This window comes from Zosterops lateralis (assembly GCF_965231275.1).
Source record: "Zosterops lateralis genome assembly, chromosome: Z".
Classification (NCBI taxonomy): domain Eukaryota; kingdom Metazoa; phylum Chordata; class Aves; order Passeriformes; family Zosteropidae; genus Zosterops; species Zosterops lateralis.
This window is the reverse complement of record NC_139800.1, coordinates 29,341,669-29,359,730: the sequence shown is the minus strand read 5'-3', so window position 1 is coordinate 29,359,730 and position 18,062 is coordinate 29,341,669. Positions and strand designations below refer to the sequence as shown.

The 18,062-nt window shown below is 35.6% G+C and overlaps 1 protein-coding gene across 1 annotated transcript in view; it reads left to right on the top strand.

The window, feature by feature from the left end:
- The window catches only part of PTPRD (protein tyrosine phosphatase receptor type D), a 366,236-nt gene that overhangs the window by 318,300 nt on the left and 29,874 nt on the right, over window positions 1–18,062 (top strand). The window contains exons 24-25 of the mRNA XM_083884531.1: window positions 11,100–11,219; window positions 11,774–11,928. Coding sequence (XP_083740657.1) covers window positions 11,100–11,219; window positions 11,774–11,928 — 275 coding nt within the window. The remainder of the gene's footprint in view (window positions 1–11,099; window positions 11,220–11,773; window positions 11,929–18,062) is intronic.

Sequence of the window (18,062 nt, the reverse complement as noted above, 5' to 3'; positions counted from 1 at the left end):
CATGAGGAAGGCTTTTGTTTTCATAGTGGTACTATCAGCTTCATTCAACTGTGCTAATGACTAAATGAATACATGTGGAAACTGCATTCATGGCATTCTGGTAGCCTGATTCAAACACCTATTTGACTGTCATGAAGTAGGTATCATCATCAATATTATAAGCAAAAATTATTTAAAAAACCAGAACCATAGAATAATCGTCTTGGTTTGTAAAGGTCTGACATCTTGAATCTTGAGTCTTTATTAGGAAGAAAGAGATTGAAACAAGCCCAGTAGAAAAGTCATGTATCCTGTCTCAGATTTTGTTCCCCATTATTGCTACACATAGGACTATTTGCATGGGTCCTGTATTTTTTCTATAAGAACATCAAAAAATAGTTGAAAATCCCTGGACTTACCTTCTCTCAACTTGTTGTTGACACCTGAGAGATTTAGGAGAAATGCTAAATGGACTTTTCCTGTTATTGCTGAAATGCTAAATAAGAACTCCTTCTGTTCCAACTGCCAAGCATCAGAACTCTTCCATCTGAATATTTCAACTAATTTTTTATAGATTTATAGACTATTCCATGTGTAAGAAAATGGAAAGTGGTTGACAGTAGAAATACCAAGCAGGTAAAACAATTGTTAGGGGGTTGTTTTGCTTAGTGGGTTTGGTTGGGTTTTTTAAGGAGGATATAATAAATGAAATCAGGGATGGTTTATTCGAATTCAACTAGTAGAAAACCAATGAGTTGAAAATACAGTGGAAAATGTAATTGTACAGTGGGACTCCTTAGTAAAAACAGCTTTGAAATAGACTTTGGTGACCAAAGATTTCTAAGTCTTGCTGTAGGCAAGGAAAAAATAAAGGTAGATGTGGGAAGAACACTATGTTTTTCTATTCAAAATCTGCATGTTGCTAAGATTTTTTATTAATCCTCATTTATTGATGGCAGAGTAGGCACTGATACTTAATCTATCTGACTTCATACCTAAGACCAAGCAAGACTACACGCACCACAGTACATAATAAACACAGAAAACTAAGAATGCAGTTTTCTTTTCTGTATGAAATGGATGCAGTAAATGTTTATGCAGTTGTGATGAAGTTGGTTTTCCATTTGTTGTGCCGGGCTTCTGCAGCAATTTTCAGATCTTTCCTCCTAAGCATGTTTGGGTGATACTGGAAGTATTAACTGTCAAAATACTGCATCAGAAATAAGTGAGAATTAGACATCTTCACTAAAGGAGAGAGAAGTCAGCAATAGGTGCACTTAAAAATTCATTTAAGAATATTGTCAATGCAGTCCCAAGTATACATGTATTCTACTGTATTTAGGCAAAATGTAATTGATTTTTGCAAAAAACTTTCACTGGTGTTTCATACTGGGCAGCACAGGTGTGTAAAAATGTGTGCTCTTTTTTTTAAAGCTGTGAAATATATTTATATAGGAAAATATAAAAATAAATTTTAGCTGTGCCTTGTAGCAACTGAAAAAAATCACGTCTTTAGCTGGTGAATGGTAAGATAGTATGTAAGACAGCAGATATTACTAGATAGGACACATTGCAGATGGCATTTTTTTATACTAAATTGTATTTTTTTACTAAAGAGAAATTAAATGTGCAGTTTTGTCATTGTTCATTCCCTGGTTTTAATGGCAAAAATAATGTACTACCAGAATTTTATTTCACTTCTTTAGTACTTGCTGCATGCTAAGATTTGAGTCAGATGAAAAATGAATGAGAGAACTGGGGGGGGGGGGGGGGGGAAGAAAACACAAAATCAAGTATACCACGTGTTCGCCAGATTTACAAAAATAAAATTTTTTGAGAATTTTTACACCATCTTAGGGGGTAGAGTCACCAGCTGTAATGTCAGAATTGTAAAACTCAACGATAACTGTTCATTATGGAAGAATTCTCAGAAGCATAAGGGCAGGAACATGGTCAGCTCTCACTGAAATGTCAGCAGTGATAGGTGATTAATGCATATAAGAATCTAATCCAATAAAGCTTAGGGTTTCTTTTTCTAGGCACATTTCAGGTGGAAGAGCTGTGCCAAAGTGCCTCAGCTAAAATTCATACTACTAATATCATCCAATAAAATAGCTGTGGAAATGCCATACTATAAGTAGGGTTAAATTTGTGTGCAGAAATTGCTTTTACCCACCAGATAGGCTCAAAGTCTGGTTATTTCAGCTTATATAGATTTGAAGTAGAAAACATACAGAATTAATGCCCCATGTGAAAAGATGTTGGTAAATTACAAAGAATCTTGACGAGAACAGTAATGAGCAGATGCTGGAGAAATAGTCAGAAAGATTTTGATTTGTTTTATATATGAGAGTGAAGAAAATCATAGTAGTCCTTCCGCACGTGAAAGGCTGTTAAAAAATTTCATAGTAATCAACCATTTTCCCTGCCTTTGGGGCTTTAAGGAGGAAGAAATAAACTTTGCAGCAAAAATAATTTGTATTGAACTATTAAAGAACTTCCAAAATGTAATGTCAAGAATGGAGCAAGCTTTGTAGGATACTGTGTGCAGTCTCAATTGTAAGCTTTCAAGTCTCTACCTGTAGTGGTCTCAAGTTGGCAATACCTGGTATTGCCAAAAGTATTTTTCAAGACAACCATTTAGATTTTTCATGTTATTGTTCTGTGCGGTTTCTTTTAGCTGTTAGGATAAACTGATGGTTTTCTATAAAAATATCATTTCCCTGAAGCAAATGTATAGCAAGTGGTTTAGTCAAAACCGTATTCTAACTCTGTAATTTGACTTTATTTTCTTATTTCCTTTGCTTTGTGCTTGAGGTAAAGTAAGACATACATTAGTACCTCATATAATTCTTCTCAATACAGAGAACTATGCCACATGTACAAAACGCCCACTGGCATTTTGAGTTAGAAGATTAAAAATTCTGCTTATTTGTTTTCAAAATTGAGTGAATGTAGAATCTTAGAATCATTAAGGTTGGAAAAACCTTCAAGCTCATGATATCCAACCTTTTACCAAACACCACCATGCCCACTAAACCATATTACAAAGTGCTATGTCCGCTTGTTTTTTGAACACTTACAGGGATGGTGACTCCCCCACTTCCCTGGGTAGCGTGTTCCAATTCTTAACCACTCTTTCAGTGAAGAAATTTCTCCTGATACACAACCCAAAGCTCCCCTGGTGGAGTTTGAGGCCTTCTCCTCTTGTCCTGTTGCTGGTTGCCTGGAAAAGGAGATCCACCCCTACTTCGCCACAACCTCCTTCCAGGTAGCTCTAGAGCCCTGAACTTTCTTTTCTCCAGGCTGAACAATTGTATCTTCAGCCTCTCTTTATAGGACTTACGTTTGAGACCCTCCACAGGTTTTGTGGCCCTCTCTGTAAGCATGATTAGTTCATGTTTGGTTTAGCGTGGTAGTATTTTTACTTCAGCGCATGGTGCTCTGCCAAGCAATTTGAGGCTCAAAAATGTCAGAGAGTAGATTTAGTATTGTTTATCAAAAAGTAATCTTACTTTTCCTTATTTAGTAGATAATGGTGAAAAAAGTCAAGGCCAGTTGTCTTTTATGGCAAGCAATAAGTGAAGAAAAATTAAATTCTTCCAACAGGTTTCTCTGAAAAAGAATATTATGATTTGCATTTTTTATTTTGCATTTGCCTCATTTACAGAGTCTGTCCTGTGTTCTAAGAAAGTTAATGGATACAGTTGGCTATTGAGGTTGGTAATCAGTGCTTTTGCTGGGGAAATTTCCTGGTTTCACATTACAAGAACTGCATGAAATACATTTATGAGATAAAGAACTTCATATGTGTATTACACTAGCTATAGAAAGCTCACCAGCACTGGAAGTTCCATGCAAAAATCAAAATCCAGACTGAGACCTTAAGGTCCACAAAATACTTTCCAATGTACTTTTTCATACATTAGTTTTGTTTCAAGTGAACCAAAGACAAAATAGTAATAGATTTTTTTTTTATGTGATGTTTCTTTCTTTTGATGCTTTTGTTTCACTGAAATTTTACATAAAATTCATATCAGCTTAAAGAGATAGTTCTCTTTTATGGAAAATAGTAGATCTTCATTACAGCACTTGAATAGCGGGCTGAAATGTTCAATATGTTCTTCATACTGTAATATCTTATTCAGTTAAAGGATTATTCAGGCTGCACAGAGTGATCAGACTTGAGTACAAGAGGATGAAACAAAGACTAGTCAGCACAATCACTTTTCCAGTCAGTCCATTCATTTAAACCTTTTCAAGACCTTTTTGGAAAATCTTGCTGCACTTGACTGTTTGACAGACTCATCCTTCAAAATGAATTTATTAAAGCCATGCCTTCCCTGCTGTTAGAAAGAGCTTTAAAAGGGCATCTCACATTGATATCAGCAGTACAGTTTTGAATTGGTTTTTGCTTGTATAGATGAAGATGAAAATTGAGATAGAGGACACTTTTAAACATGCCCAACATTCCTTTCAATATCTGTTTCCTTTTTTTTTTAAGAATCATACCACATTGTTTTATAAGGATCAGAGTGGAAAAAATTTGGAGATAATCTCTTTATTAATCAATTGTCTTTCAGTGTTAACTGTTAACCTACTAATTATACCTCAGAAATTTCAGAAAGTAGGGGTGTAATGAGGGTGGATTTGAAGCCTTAATAGAAGACTAAAGTTTGTTATGGATTGATTAGCTTATGATTCATTTGTGTTGCCTCCAGATTCTTATTGGAATTTTTTTTCACCACTGTAGTTAGGATCAAAATCTAAAATTTATTTATGATTACGGATTTATATTTTAATATTTTATCTAGATCTAGACAAAGTCAATGAGTGACCCTAGATCTTGTTCAAATAAAATTGAAAATGTGTCTGTACTCTGCTTTTTTTTTTTCTTTTTTTTTTTTTTTTTTTTAATCTTTGCATTATAATCTCAAATACTATTATCAGTGTCTTTTAGCTTTAGAGTCAAATCTAGGTGGCAAGACATTGCTGGAAAAAGAAAATGGTTTCAGATTAACATCTGTTTGGAGACAGAACGTTAGCTGAAGAGTCTGAGGCCGTAAACTAGCCTTATAGGGTATGAGATAGGTTCCATTATCAACATTTGTCACTACCTTCCTTATTGTATAGTTGGTATTACCATTCAGCATAATTTATTCTTCTTCCGTTATTGAAGGAAGATCATCTGAAAATACTATAGAAAAATCTGTCTGCAAAATTATTTTTTTAGTAAGAAAACCAGAGCAAGAAATTATGTACTACTGATATTTTGTATTCCAGATTCAGCATAATTCATATACTGCTCTTATAGCAAATAATATGTATCTGCTTGACGTTAGTTTTCTGTCTCTTTCCCGATCTTTTTCATTTTGTCCCTATAAACTTAGATGGCTTGTAACAGCTGGTTCATGTGTTAAGAATCACCTGAAGGAGCTTTTCAGCCTGAATGATGGAACTTAATACTGGAAAATTATTTCTCTACCCTTGAATGTCAGAAATCTTTGTATTCATATGTTCATATGGAAATACACTTCCTTCAGCTCTGTTGATGCATAGCAGCATGTTCTCTAGTGTCTGTGACTTGTTCGACTGTGAATATCCATGAATATTAGGAACTCTGTAGCTGAAATCCTTCAAGTCTGAGAATGTCTCAGGATTCTCATTTTTAATGGAAAAGGATGCATTTACATTTTTTTACAGCTTTGCTTTCAGTGAATACTTGTACTTCAATGAAGAGCAAGGATTTGCATGGTCCGAGTGAAAGAAATGTAGAGAAAGAAAATATGTGTATATTTGAAAGGCAAGTTACAAGAATGTGCCTATCATTACTTACATATTCTAACTACATTTACTACTATGGTACTTAAAAAGATTTCTTAATACTTTTAATCATTTGAGAGCTGCTCTCATGTTGTATATAATGATTTTGCAATGTGCGACTTATGACCATGGGTTGGTAGATGGTGTCAGGGAGCAGAATGGTCTCCTTGTTATCCAGGAAGAGGCGGTCAGAGAACTGCTGAGTGACTTGGATGTTCATAAATCTATGGGCCCAGATGGGATCCATCCCAGGGTGATGAAGGAGCTGACAAATGAGCTTGCAAAGCCGCTCTCCATTATTTCTCAACAGTCCTGCCTCACTGGTGAGGTTCTGGATGACTGGAAACTGGCCAATGTGACACCCATTCACAAAAAGGGTGGGAAGGAGGATCCCAGTAATTATAGACCAGTTAGCCTGACCTCAGTACCCTGTAAGGTAATGGAGCAGTTTATATTGAGTGTCATCACACAGCACCTACAGGATGGCCTGGGTATCAAACCCAGGCAGCACGGGTTTAGGAGGGGTAGGTCATCTTTGACCAAGCTGGTCTCCTTTTATGACCAGGTGACCTGCCTGGTGGATGAGGGAAAGGCTGTGGATGTTGTCTACTTGGACTTCAGCAAGGCTTTTGACACTGTCCCCCACAGCACACTTCTGGAAAAGCTGGCAGCCCATGGCTTGGACAAAAACACACTTTGCTGGGTTAAGAAATGTCTGCATGGCCAGGCCTAGAGAGTGGTGGGAAATTGTGCTGCATCCAGCTGGCAGCCAGTCACCAGTGGTGTTCCTCAGGGGTCTGTGCTGGGGCCAGCTCTGTTCAATATCTTTATTGATGACGTGGATGAGGGTATTGAGTCTTTCATCAGTAAAATTGCAGATAACACTAAGCTGGGAGTGTGTGTCGATCTGTTGGAAGGTAGGAGGAGTCTTCAGAGAGATTTGGAATGGTTGGATGGATGAGCAAAGTCCAAGAAGATGATGTTTAATAACTCCAAGTGCTGAGTCCTGCATTTTGGCCACAATAACCCCCTGCAATGCTCTAGGCTGGGGACGGTGTGGCTGGGCAGTGCCCAGGCAGAAAGGGAGCTGGGGGTACTGGTGACAGCAGCTGAACATGAGCCAGCAGTGTGCCCTGGTGGCCAAGAAAGCCAAAGGCATCCTGGCCTGTGTCAGGAATAGAGTGGCCAGCAGGAGCAGGGAGGTCTTTCTTCCCCTGTACTGGGCACTGGTGAGGCCACACCTTGAGTGCTGTGTCCAGTTTGGGCCCCCCAGTTTAGGAAGGACGTTGAGATGTTTGAACATGTCCAGAGGAGGCAACAAGGCTGGTGAGGGGCTTGGAACACAAACCCTGTGAGGAATGACTGAGGGAGCTGGGGTTGTTTAGCCTGGAGAAAAGGAGACTCAGAGGTGACCTTATCACTCTCTACAACTGCCTGAAAGCTGGTTGTAGTCAGATGGGGGTTGGTCTCTTTCTCCAGGCAGCAACTGACAGAGTGAGAGGACACGGTCTTAAGCTGCGCCAAGGGAAATATAGGCTAGATATTAGGAAGAAGTTTTTTTACAGAAGGGTGATAAAGTACTGGAATGGTCTGCCTGGGGAAGTGCTGGAGTCACCATCCCTGGATGTGTTTAAAAAAAGACTGGATGTGGCAATTGATACCATGACCTAGTTGAGGTGTTAGGGCTGGGTTGGACTCAATGATCTTGAAGGTCTCTTGCAACCCACACATTCTGTGATTCTGTGATTCTGTGGTTGGAAAGTATTACTAAAAGATATGCTTGTCAGTACTTGTAATTTAATTTCTCTTAAAAAAACCCACTCTTTTAAATTACCACTGAGTCATTTCACACTCATATTGTCTGCTTCATTCATCTTGCCATCTTTAGTGGCAGACAAGAGAACATTATATAATTACTAGTTAAAGCTGTTCTCATGTACAGTTAGTGGCACAGAAAAACTCTCATTGGGTGCATGTGAATATAGTCCGCTAGGGAAAGGATCAACCCTTGGAACTCGCAGCTACACGGATAAGAGAAAGATGACTATGAGGTGAGGGCTCATCAAAGGTATATTAGAAAATAACTGTGTCAATGAAAAATAGTGTAATTGTATTTCTGAGGATGACTGGTGTTATCCTCACCATACTTTGCCACATTAAATTTAAATTTTTTTTCCAAATAATTTCCACAAGCAAGGAAGAAATGGCTCTTACTACAGAGAAATTAAAAATAGACCAAAAAGCTAAAGCAAGAATGTGTTTGGCAAAAAAAATCGAAATTGACTTGTTAAATTTTGTTAAATTATTTGTTAAATAATCTTTGTTAAATTTTGCATGACTCAAAGGAGTTGAGATTTTTTTTCTGAAAATAAGATGGGATATGTAACCTCTCTCACTTCAAGAGCTGAAGACTCAGATCTTAACATAGAATAAAACGTTTGGAAAGAATTCTGTCTCAGAAAGTAGTGTCTTACCAATTAACTTGCATTATCTGGTCCTCTGCTGCCAGTGAAGTCCAAAAGAAAACATTGTTTGATCTCTCTCAAAGATAAATTGGACTCTAAATTGTTAGGAGTATTGGGAATATAAGGTTTATGATCACAGACCAAAAGAGGGTAGGAGGCACATAAGGACACATCTCTGAAGAAGACCTCTTGTTCTGAGAAAAAACAATAGGCAAAAGGGACAGAAGATGCAGTTCAATCAACTTACACTTCATGTGCTCTTCCAGAAGGTCAAATCCACATCAACCTGAAATCAGGTTTTCTTTCTAAAAGAATTGATACTTATTTTCATCAGTTTCCACTTCCAAATAATATATATACTACTCTACAAATGGAGTTTCTTATTGAACATTCAGTGTCTGCTTCCAGCAGCAGTTCTCTGCACCACACAGCTCTCACAGAAGGTATTTTTGAAAAATTATACCATAACTGAAGTTTATGTTAGATAAACTAGTACATTAAAGAAAAACCCAAACAAAATCTGCACCTAAAGGAGCATAAACATTTATTTTTTCCCAGTCTAACTGAAAAGGAACAGTTTTCTATAGCATTCTAAGCCCAAGTATATTCTTTACATTAGATTATTAAAGAAAATAAAAATAAAACAAACATTTTCTGTCATTTTCAAGCTGATCAACTTTTGTTGTTAGCAAACTGCAACATTTTTCGGGATTGGTTAAACTTTCAGGAATGCTTTCCAGGAGCTAGTACTGCTTCTATGAGCATACAATTTATATGTGAAAGCTGCAGGGTGAAGAGAACAACATAGGCATGTAAAGGCACAGCTACACTTTTCTCTTGCTTTAATTAAAAATTCATTTTTATTAATTAAAAAAAACCTTCAAAAACCCAAGTTTAGTCGGAAGTTTATACTAAACCTAAAGTAGCTGCTAAAATTACAAATTACAGTTATTATGTATCAACACTTTCCATGAAAAAATGTGTCATTGTGTGGGAGTTAATAAATAATAAACCACAACTTCTGTGTTTAAAATACAGCTAACCAATATAGACATGGTGCACTGTTTCTATATTAATAAGAAAGTGAAACTAAATTTACTATAATTATATTTCATGTTCTCAATTGAAAACATGCTTTTCAGTTTGGTTTATGAAGACCAAGGGGCAAGTACTAGAAATCTTGCAAATATATAACAGATATTTGTCAACTATTTGCAATACTTTCAGTAAATGACACAATATTACTTAATTACTTAATGAGAGATTTTTTCCACAATCAATCCCATTAATAGAGCAGTATCAATAAACATTTTATTTATTTTATTGCAATTTGTTATCTCTAAATTAAACTATCATTTCCTGTAAAAAAATTATTTCCCTTTACTTTCGCACTAATGAATTCTTATCACTTGCTTTAGTGGCTAGAATTTTTTTCCCTTCTATCTAGATTACTTGTTCTCAGACCGATTTGTGAACCGTTAATGATCTGTGACCTCTGAGCCTTAAAATAAAATGATCTGTGAGCAAAAGCTATTTGGTCTGGAGAGTTGGAAAGCATACCGAGTCTTTTTTCAATAAGTATTGTGCAGAATGAAGAACCTGGAGAACACATGAGTTTCAAAGATGCATATCCTAGCTTTCCATTTTGGGGAAATAATCAGTTTTTTTCATGGATTAGCATGAAAATTCACATTTTTTAATTGGAAATATTGTGCAATATTCTGCTTTTGTTGTTTTTTACATTTAATATAGTCTCATTGTATTTGGTATGAGTGTGGTTTAGAGTATTAATGAAGACATTTTTTGTAAAAAACAACGTGTTATTACTGAACTCAGTTTAAAATTCTTTTCTGTACTGTGTGCAGGGCTAATTGGTAAGAATGTATTGTTATAAATAGAATAGAGATTGACTCTCTGTTTCACCCATCAGCCACTGAAAGTAAAATGCTTTAAATTACTTGACCTCCATCCTGCTTTGTACTACATTTTCTGGTTGGTTTAGGGGTTCAGCATTTCTATTTTCTTCACAGTTTTCATTGTAAATACTCTTTTTAACTGAAACAAATTATTGTGCCTTAGAAATGATGATAAAAAGATGGTTCTCTTATGAGTCATCTTACACAGAATTATTGCATTTTTTAATCTTCTAAACTGTGACATTTTAAAATTAAGATTCCTCTGAATGAAATGCTCCCATGTTTTTTTAAAATTTGATGGGTGAACCCTTCACCAAACTGTGTTTTTTAAATACCTGTGGACCCAATTTCATTTTATACTTCTTCTCTGATGAGCACTGATCTCAGAAGGAATTTTTTTTTCTTATAGTCCACTTAATAGCTGCTGATGCCCTTTCATTTATTTTCATTTATCAGTGTACTGAAATTATTTCTAAAAAAAATGCTTGTTTGTACTGAGCTATTTCTATACATAATAAATATTAGCATCAAAGCAGTAGCTTGTGAGTCTGGGGACTGAAGTAAAAGATGGCAAATATTTTAAAATGTTCCGTCTATTTTGAAGGGATCAAATTATGGACTGTGAAACGTGAAGGTATAGGTCATACTTTAAGCTGTTATATTTTTTTTTGTAGTGTATCTATGCTTATTAGCATTTCTCAATTATCTGTCCTACTGAACTTGCCTGTTGTAGAAGAAGACATTGTATAATCTACTACCAAAAGAGCAGTTCTTGTGGATGATAAAATAATTTTTTTGTGTTAGAAGTTGGCCATTCTCTCTCTACATACTTTTAAAACCTATCGTGATATACAGTCCAATATGTAATAAATTTTAGCTTTGAATGTATTAAATGATAACATGCTTTTCACTGCAGGTGAAGTGTGATCAATACTGGCCAAGCAGAGGCACTGAAACTTACGGACTAATCCAAGTGACCCTTGTAGACACTGTTGAATTGGCAACTTACTGTGTTCGTACATTTGCACTTTACAAGGTATTTATACTTATATATACTTACTATATACTTTGAAATTGAAAGGGTGGCTGTTTTTTCCCCTCCTCTCCCATTTGTTCCTTCCTTACTATCACCAACCTCTCTCCTGTCACCTTGTCCTCTTTCGTCCTTTTGCTTCCTGCCTTACCTGCATGCCTTTTTCCTTTACTTCCTATTCCCTTTCTCCCCTTCCCCTCCTTCATTCTTCTCCCTTGTTTCCTTCTAGCAGCACTGAACATTGAGACTTCTACAGAGTACTGTATTTTCCTGATTACATGAAGTTTTGTAAGTTAATGCAGAGCTCTCACCATGAAAAACCTGAATACTAAGTCTGTAGAACCAGTGGTGCACAAGTGTATAGTACAGTTAAAGATCTTACATTGTATCTTTAATTTGTTTTCTTCTGCTGAGTTCTTAGCCTGAGTTCTTTTTCTTGCTAGCACCAAATATTTAAACAATTTTCACTACTATATATGCTTCTGCAGTTGTTTCACTGAAAAGTGCCAATATCATCTCAAGTAGCAGTTTTGTAATGAAATTTTTAAATTTCATAGAATGGCTCAAGTGAGAAAAGGGAAGTGAGGCAATTCCAGTTCACTGCCTGGCCTGACCATGGTGTCCCAGAACACCCAACACCATTCTTAGCTTTCCTGCGACGAGTCAAGACTTGCAACCCACCTGATGCTGGACCTATGGTTGTGCATTGCAGGTAAGCCCAGGAGTTTCTTCAAAGCATGTTATACCAAGGTTACTGCTTTCTGTTTTGTTGCAGATTAAAGTACGATTTTCTTTCAAATAGACTTCTGAGTCTGTCAAAGAAAAAGGTGATTGGATTCATGGACCTGAGTATGGCACTGCCAACTTGGGTAGGCTAGAATTATTTTATTATTTTTTTTTATTAATTTAATTTTAGGACATCAAAAGATCTCCTGGGAGAATGTCTGCAGGGAGAATACAAATGTATCTGTGGCATTCAGAACGTGACATGAAAAAGGAAGAGGATAGTTTTGGCTTAAGAGCCTAAGTGTTGAAGGAAGTGTGTTTTAAGCAATGAAACACTTTTTGAAATTATTACTTATATTGGTGTGAGAAAGTAGCAAACATGAGAATTAAGATAGATAAATTCAAAGTTTCGTTGAAAATAGGTAAGACCTGAATCTATATTCAAAGTTCAATCTTCAGTTTAGGACTTTGCAGAGCTGAAAATGCAAAGGATATAACTGGGGAACAAGCTGAACCTAGTTCCAGGGAAATGAGTGTTCCATGCTTTTTTGCAAAGTAGCAAACCTTTTCAGGCATTATAAGGTATGAATTAATAAAACTGGAAGAAAAAAGTCAGCTGCTCTTTGAGTTTTGGGACTAAGGAAAATGGAGATTCTTTGGAATTTGCTGAACAGATCTTTGAGAAGGCCTTAAAATCATGTTGATAGGGGCATTATCTGAACATATGTACTGATTCTGATAGAAAATAAACTGCAAGATGGGTTCCCTCATTAAAGGGCTATATTGTCATACATTATATAGCTTGCTGTATAGCCAAAGGGCTACAAAGCAAGTTTCTAAGATCACTGTTGCTTGTAAACTTCATTTTGGAATACCTTCAATTAGTAAGTCTGAGAGGTACCAGACTTACTAATTGAAGTACACATAGATCACTGAAATTATAAATGCTTAGCATGTTTGAAAACCAGTCTTCCTTTTGTCATCCAAAACCTGAGGAATAATAATTACAGCATACCACCATGTCTAGTTCTGACTTCTTATCGTATTCCACCCAGCCATGGAATCTGATAATTTGGAGTGATTGAAAGAGTCTTCTGTAAAAAATACAGAAAAATAAATTCAACAGGAAAACAAAATAAGACGAATTTAAATGTTGAAAGGCACAGACCATTTACAAAATACCAGAGAACATGCAACACAGATAGTAAATATTTATTGAAACACCAGGATTAAAAATGTGGAATAATTATAAATCACAACACAAATATAGTCATAAAATTTGCTGATTATTTCTTGAATGGAGACAAACCTTTTTGTACTTGCATTTGCAGGGTCTTAAAACATTTTGATTATTGTCTAGGATTTTAGATTTCCTCACATACAACTTCATTAGCTTGATCCATATGTAGCAAAACCTCCAAAGTTGCTCAACAGCGAAGATGCTATATTCTAAATCAAAACCAAACTTAATAGAAGAAATTAATCTTCCCACTCTGGAAAATCTCTTAAGTTAATATAATAGCCTAAATTACCACAATGCAAAAAAAGTCAAATTAAATCAGTTCTTATGGCTATTCATTGGAAAAGATTAAATAAAATGCAATGTTATCACTCAGTGGTACTGATGAAGTACATGGCCATTATTTTCTCTTTGTCATTAGTTTTGCATGCAGATTTCATTGAAAATGGTGGTCATGCAAGGTAGTATAATTTTATGCCTGAGGCACTTTTTTAATCCCAAATTCCTATTAATTTATCAAGAATTTATCTGCAATAAGCATAATCAGTTATACATAAGCTTTTTGCCTTATATATTTAAGACATTAAGATTCAGTCACTTCATACAACCTCACCTCTAAAAAAGAGACTTTCTCATATCCTATTATTTTAGCAACATTTTAAATTCCACTCCTAACAATTTTTCTATGAGCAGAATTAATGAAACCTGGTTTCTGAAAAATTTAAAAATTTATGTCTCTGTAATTAAAACAGTCTGGACATTTAGCATCAAATGTTCTGGACAGTCCAAAGTTTATGAATGTATTAATTAACTTCTCAATGTAATGTGCTGACTATCTAACTGATAGACTAGCAAGAAGTCACTGAAGTGTTTCTCACAATAGTAATGTTAACATGAGTGTCACTTTTCAGGCATACTGTAGCAATGTTCTATTCAGAGATTTGTATTGCCTTATCATTTTAGATACAACATGATTTTCTTGGGGCTGTCTTGTGCAGGGCCAGGAGTCAGACTTCAGTAATTCCTGTGGGTCCCTTCAAACTCAGGTTATTCTGTGATTCTATGGTTATTAGATTGGTTTTTAAAAAATCAAAATATAAACTATAGAGAAAACTATAGAGCATCAGCAGAGTATTTTCTTTCATGTATCTTTCATTCAGCCACATGAAAATTCTTCCCATTTGATTTGAAATAAAAGTACTGGACATGCATAAACATTTCTTTTCTAGCTCATAAAAAGAGAATTTAAAACAGTCAAGTACAAGCTCTGCACATTACCTGGTTTTAAATTAGAATCTACTTTACATTTTCTTTTATTCTCTTTTCTGTTGCTCACTTTGTAAGTTTCTCCATTCCAATCTTTTCTTTGCTTATTATACATCATTTAACACTTCAATCCATTTTTTTCATTTCCAGTGTGATCTGATCCTTATTCTGTGGACCCCTCTAGCTATATTCTAGTTGTGTCCTTCAATTCCATTGTGTTCTCAAACTTATTTCACTGTTGCTATCACATTGCTGAACCATTTAATGAAATATGTTCTTATCTTTCTTAGTATTTTCTCTGAAGTCAGATTGTTATTCTAATGATAATTGTCATACTAACTTTTGCCAAACATCTCCTTTTACTGCCCTCTACTAGTCACTATTTTCCACTGAGATATTTTTCAGCTCTTGACAAACTTCTTGGTTTTCATTTGTTCCTTTCTGTCTCCTAGTCTGCCTCTGCAGCCTTTCTAATATTCCTCTTGTACTTGTTCTGTATCTCGTCTGTCATTGTCTCCTGTTTTGTGTTCAGGACTACCTAAATCCCTTTTCATTAAATTCCCCCATTTCATCATCCAGATTTAAAAAGTGCTTAAGACTTTTCTAACTAGAGCCAAACAATATAATGCATAACTATATCTTATATCTTTTGCGTATGGTAGACATTCTTTTCAACAATATCTCATTGAAGGAGTAATCTGAGTTTAGTTTCTGTAAGGAGCACAGGATTTATAGTGGCAATTTTAAGCCATCTGAGGCATCACTAATACCTTCTTTTATACTTCTTCCAGTACCTATCTAACTATCAAAGCTCAGGAAATTATAATAATCACGTTACAGAAGTATAAACTGAATGGGTGTTGCCTTTCAAAATGTATTTGATGAAAAGGAAGAGTAGGCTTGAAGAATCTGTGGAAGCCTTTTTCTGCAAACTTTTAAACCATAGAAACTGAAAAAAAAAGCTATCAGACAACTAAGTACAGGAAAATTTATTTCTCGTCCTGTGTGGGTGAGGGATACAAGAGCCAGCTGTCTGTGTTTTGATCTTTACAGAGTAACCCCCTATTTATTCTGTATTTATCAGTAGATGTTGCTAGTGAAAGGTTTAGCCCAAGCTTTCCCCTACTGCATTTTCACCCATCTCCCTTAATACTATCAGTTGTCTTTCAGTCCATTTCATATTAAGGGATTAAATTTTTTTTTAGTTTGCTCCATGGCTTCAGGGTACAGCTAAATGTCCAATAGAGAATCAAGGTAGCTGGAGACCCAGTTCACGAGAGGCCCCAGACAAGTTTGTATCAAAGCCTCATTTGTTGGTAAGCTATTTTAATGTCCTCTTCCTAGGAAATGGTTTTTGCAGGTGTGAGGATCTTATTTAATAATTACAGTGTGCTTAATGGGAAAAAGTCTGAGCTGAAACCACCTGACTATTGAAGAACCCACCCTGTAGATGCTTGAATACTCTCTGTTCACATAACAGTGACCAGAAAAAAAACCTTAGTTCTATCTAGTGAAATTACCTGAGAATGTATATACTATCATTCTACATTACTAAACTTGGTAAGACAAGTTCTGCTAAGTGTATGTCAAATATATGCAAATGGAAGTATTTTCAATAATTTTTGTGTGATAATAGCAAAGAAGCGCAAAACTATATGATCAGAATTTCCAAAATATTGGCAATTATTTATTACTAATGTATAAGCAACACGCATCTTTGCATGTCATTTAGACATCTACTTTCGATAACGGTTTGATTGCCCATACAGAATTGAATTTGAATCTAATATAGAAGTCAAAAACATGTTGAGAATTTCATAAGGAAATTCTACCAGTCAAAGCTCTTACTTGTGGCTGTGGTTAAACCTCAGCCAGAAGTGAAGCCCCACACAACTGCTTACAGTGGGTCTGGGAAGAGACTCAGAAGAGTAAAAGCTGGAAAACTCATAGATTGACATAAAAGCGGTTTAATAGAGAAAGCAAAAGCTGTACACACAAGCAAAGCAAAACAAGGAAATTGTGCTTCCTATGAGCAGGCAGGTATTTAGCCATCTTCAGGAGAGCAGGGCCCCATCACACATAATGGTGACTTGGAAAGATAAATGCCATCACTCCAAATGTCTCCTCCTTCCTTCTTCCTCCCCCTACTTTATCTAATAGGCATGATGCCATATGGTCTGGAATATCCCTTTTGGTCAATTTGGGTCACCTGCATCTCCTCCCAACCTTCCATGCATCCCCACCTTCCTTGAGCTGCAGCACACACTGAAACAGAGGCAAGAAGTCTGTGAAGAAAATAAGTTCTACCCTGGCTAAAACCAGCACACTTGTGCAGAAAAGTTGGCAGGATTTTAATTGGAAAAGGTAGCTAAAATAGATTTGCAGGTATGTTAATTTTATGGGGAAGAAAAGCATAGATCATTGCTGAACAAATTATGGAGCACCAATGGAAACATCTAACTGCAGATTTTTTAATTTAAGTAATCAGATATTTTGTAAGGACTACCTCCATGAAAAGGTGTAGTTATAACATAAATGCTTAATTCCACTGTACTTTTTTCCCAAGAAAAAACTTTTCTGTCTGTATCTACCAGGAAAGATAGTTCAGTAGAGTCTTAGTCAAGATTGAGTTAAATGTTCCATGATCCTTATCCTCACTGTGAGATTTGGAAGAGAAAAGCCAATAAATTAAAGCTGAATTAAAAAGAAAAAATCCACAAATTAAATTTATCAGTGCCATCATGTTTGTAGGTACTTTACACGGTGTGTTCAAATCTTGAGAGTAACATGTCTGAAGATTTTCTGTGGTGGTTGAAATAGTTGATGTACGTGGATGCTTTTTTTTAATTTACAGTTATATTTTAAGATTACCCTTTTAGTCCCTTTGTACAGAAGTTGAGAAATACCACAATCCCACTGGTCTTTCTGCATGGCTTGCCCTAATTTGCAGAGCTGATCTAGAAAAAAATGTTTCTTTAATGAAAAAATGCAGGCTTAAATCCTAGGATTCTGCATTCATGAGGCTCTAATGTGTGGTCTAATGATAGTGGGGAAAACACACGTTTTTGTTTGAAGTTGGATTAGTGCAGGCAAACAGGTGCTAATCAGATCACAATAAACCAGTACTGGAGGCTGTTTGGAATTTTATGCCACTATGTTTTCAAAACATCACAGAAACTTAAATAGTTGGTTCAGTAACACTACCTAAAAGCTTAACATGTTAGTGCAATCCCATATGTTTGAATCTTTCTTTTAATACCAGCACCAAGGGGCATATTTCTAAGATGCTTTTTCAAGCTTTGGCAGGTATTGTTAATGCTGCTATTGCTAACAGAAAAACTTGAATGTTTGTAGGAATGTGACTGTTTTAAGTAAATCTGTGTCTGACTACACTAACATAACCAGTTAGCAGAGTGAAAAACAAGATAATTTTCAAAAAATAACAAAACACTCTATGATATTCTATTTCCTAAAGTAGAATACTTGCCTTACTTTTGTTCAGTGTTTGTGAATAAAAAATAGAACGTTTAAGAAAAAAAAATACTTATCAAAGGCAGTGATATTCCAGTGGATTGTTTTATTTCATTTCTGTATCATTTGAACAGCTTCTTTTG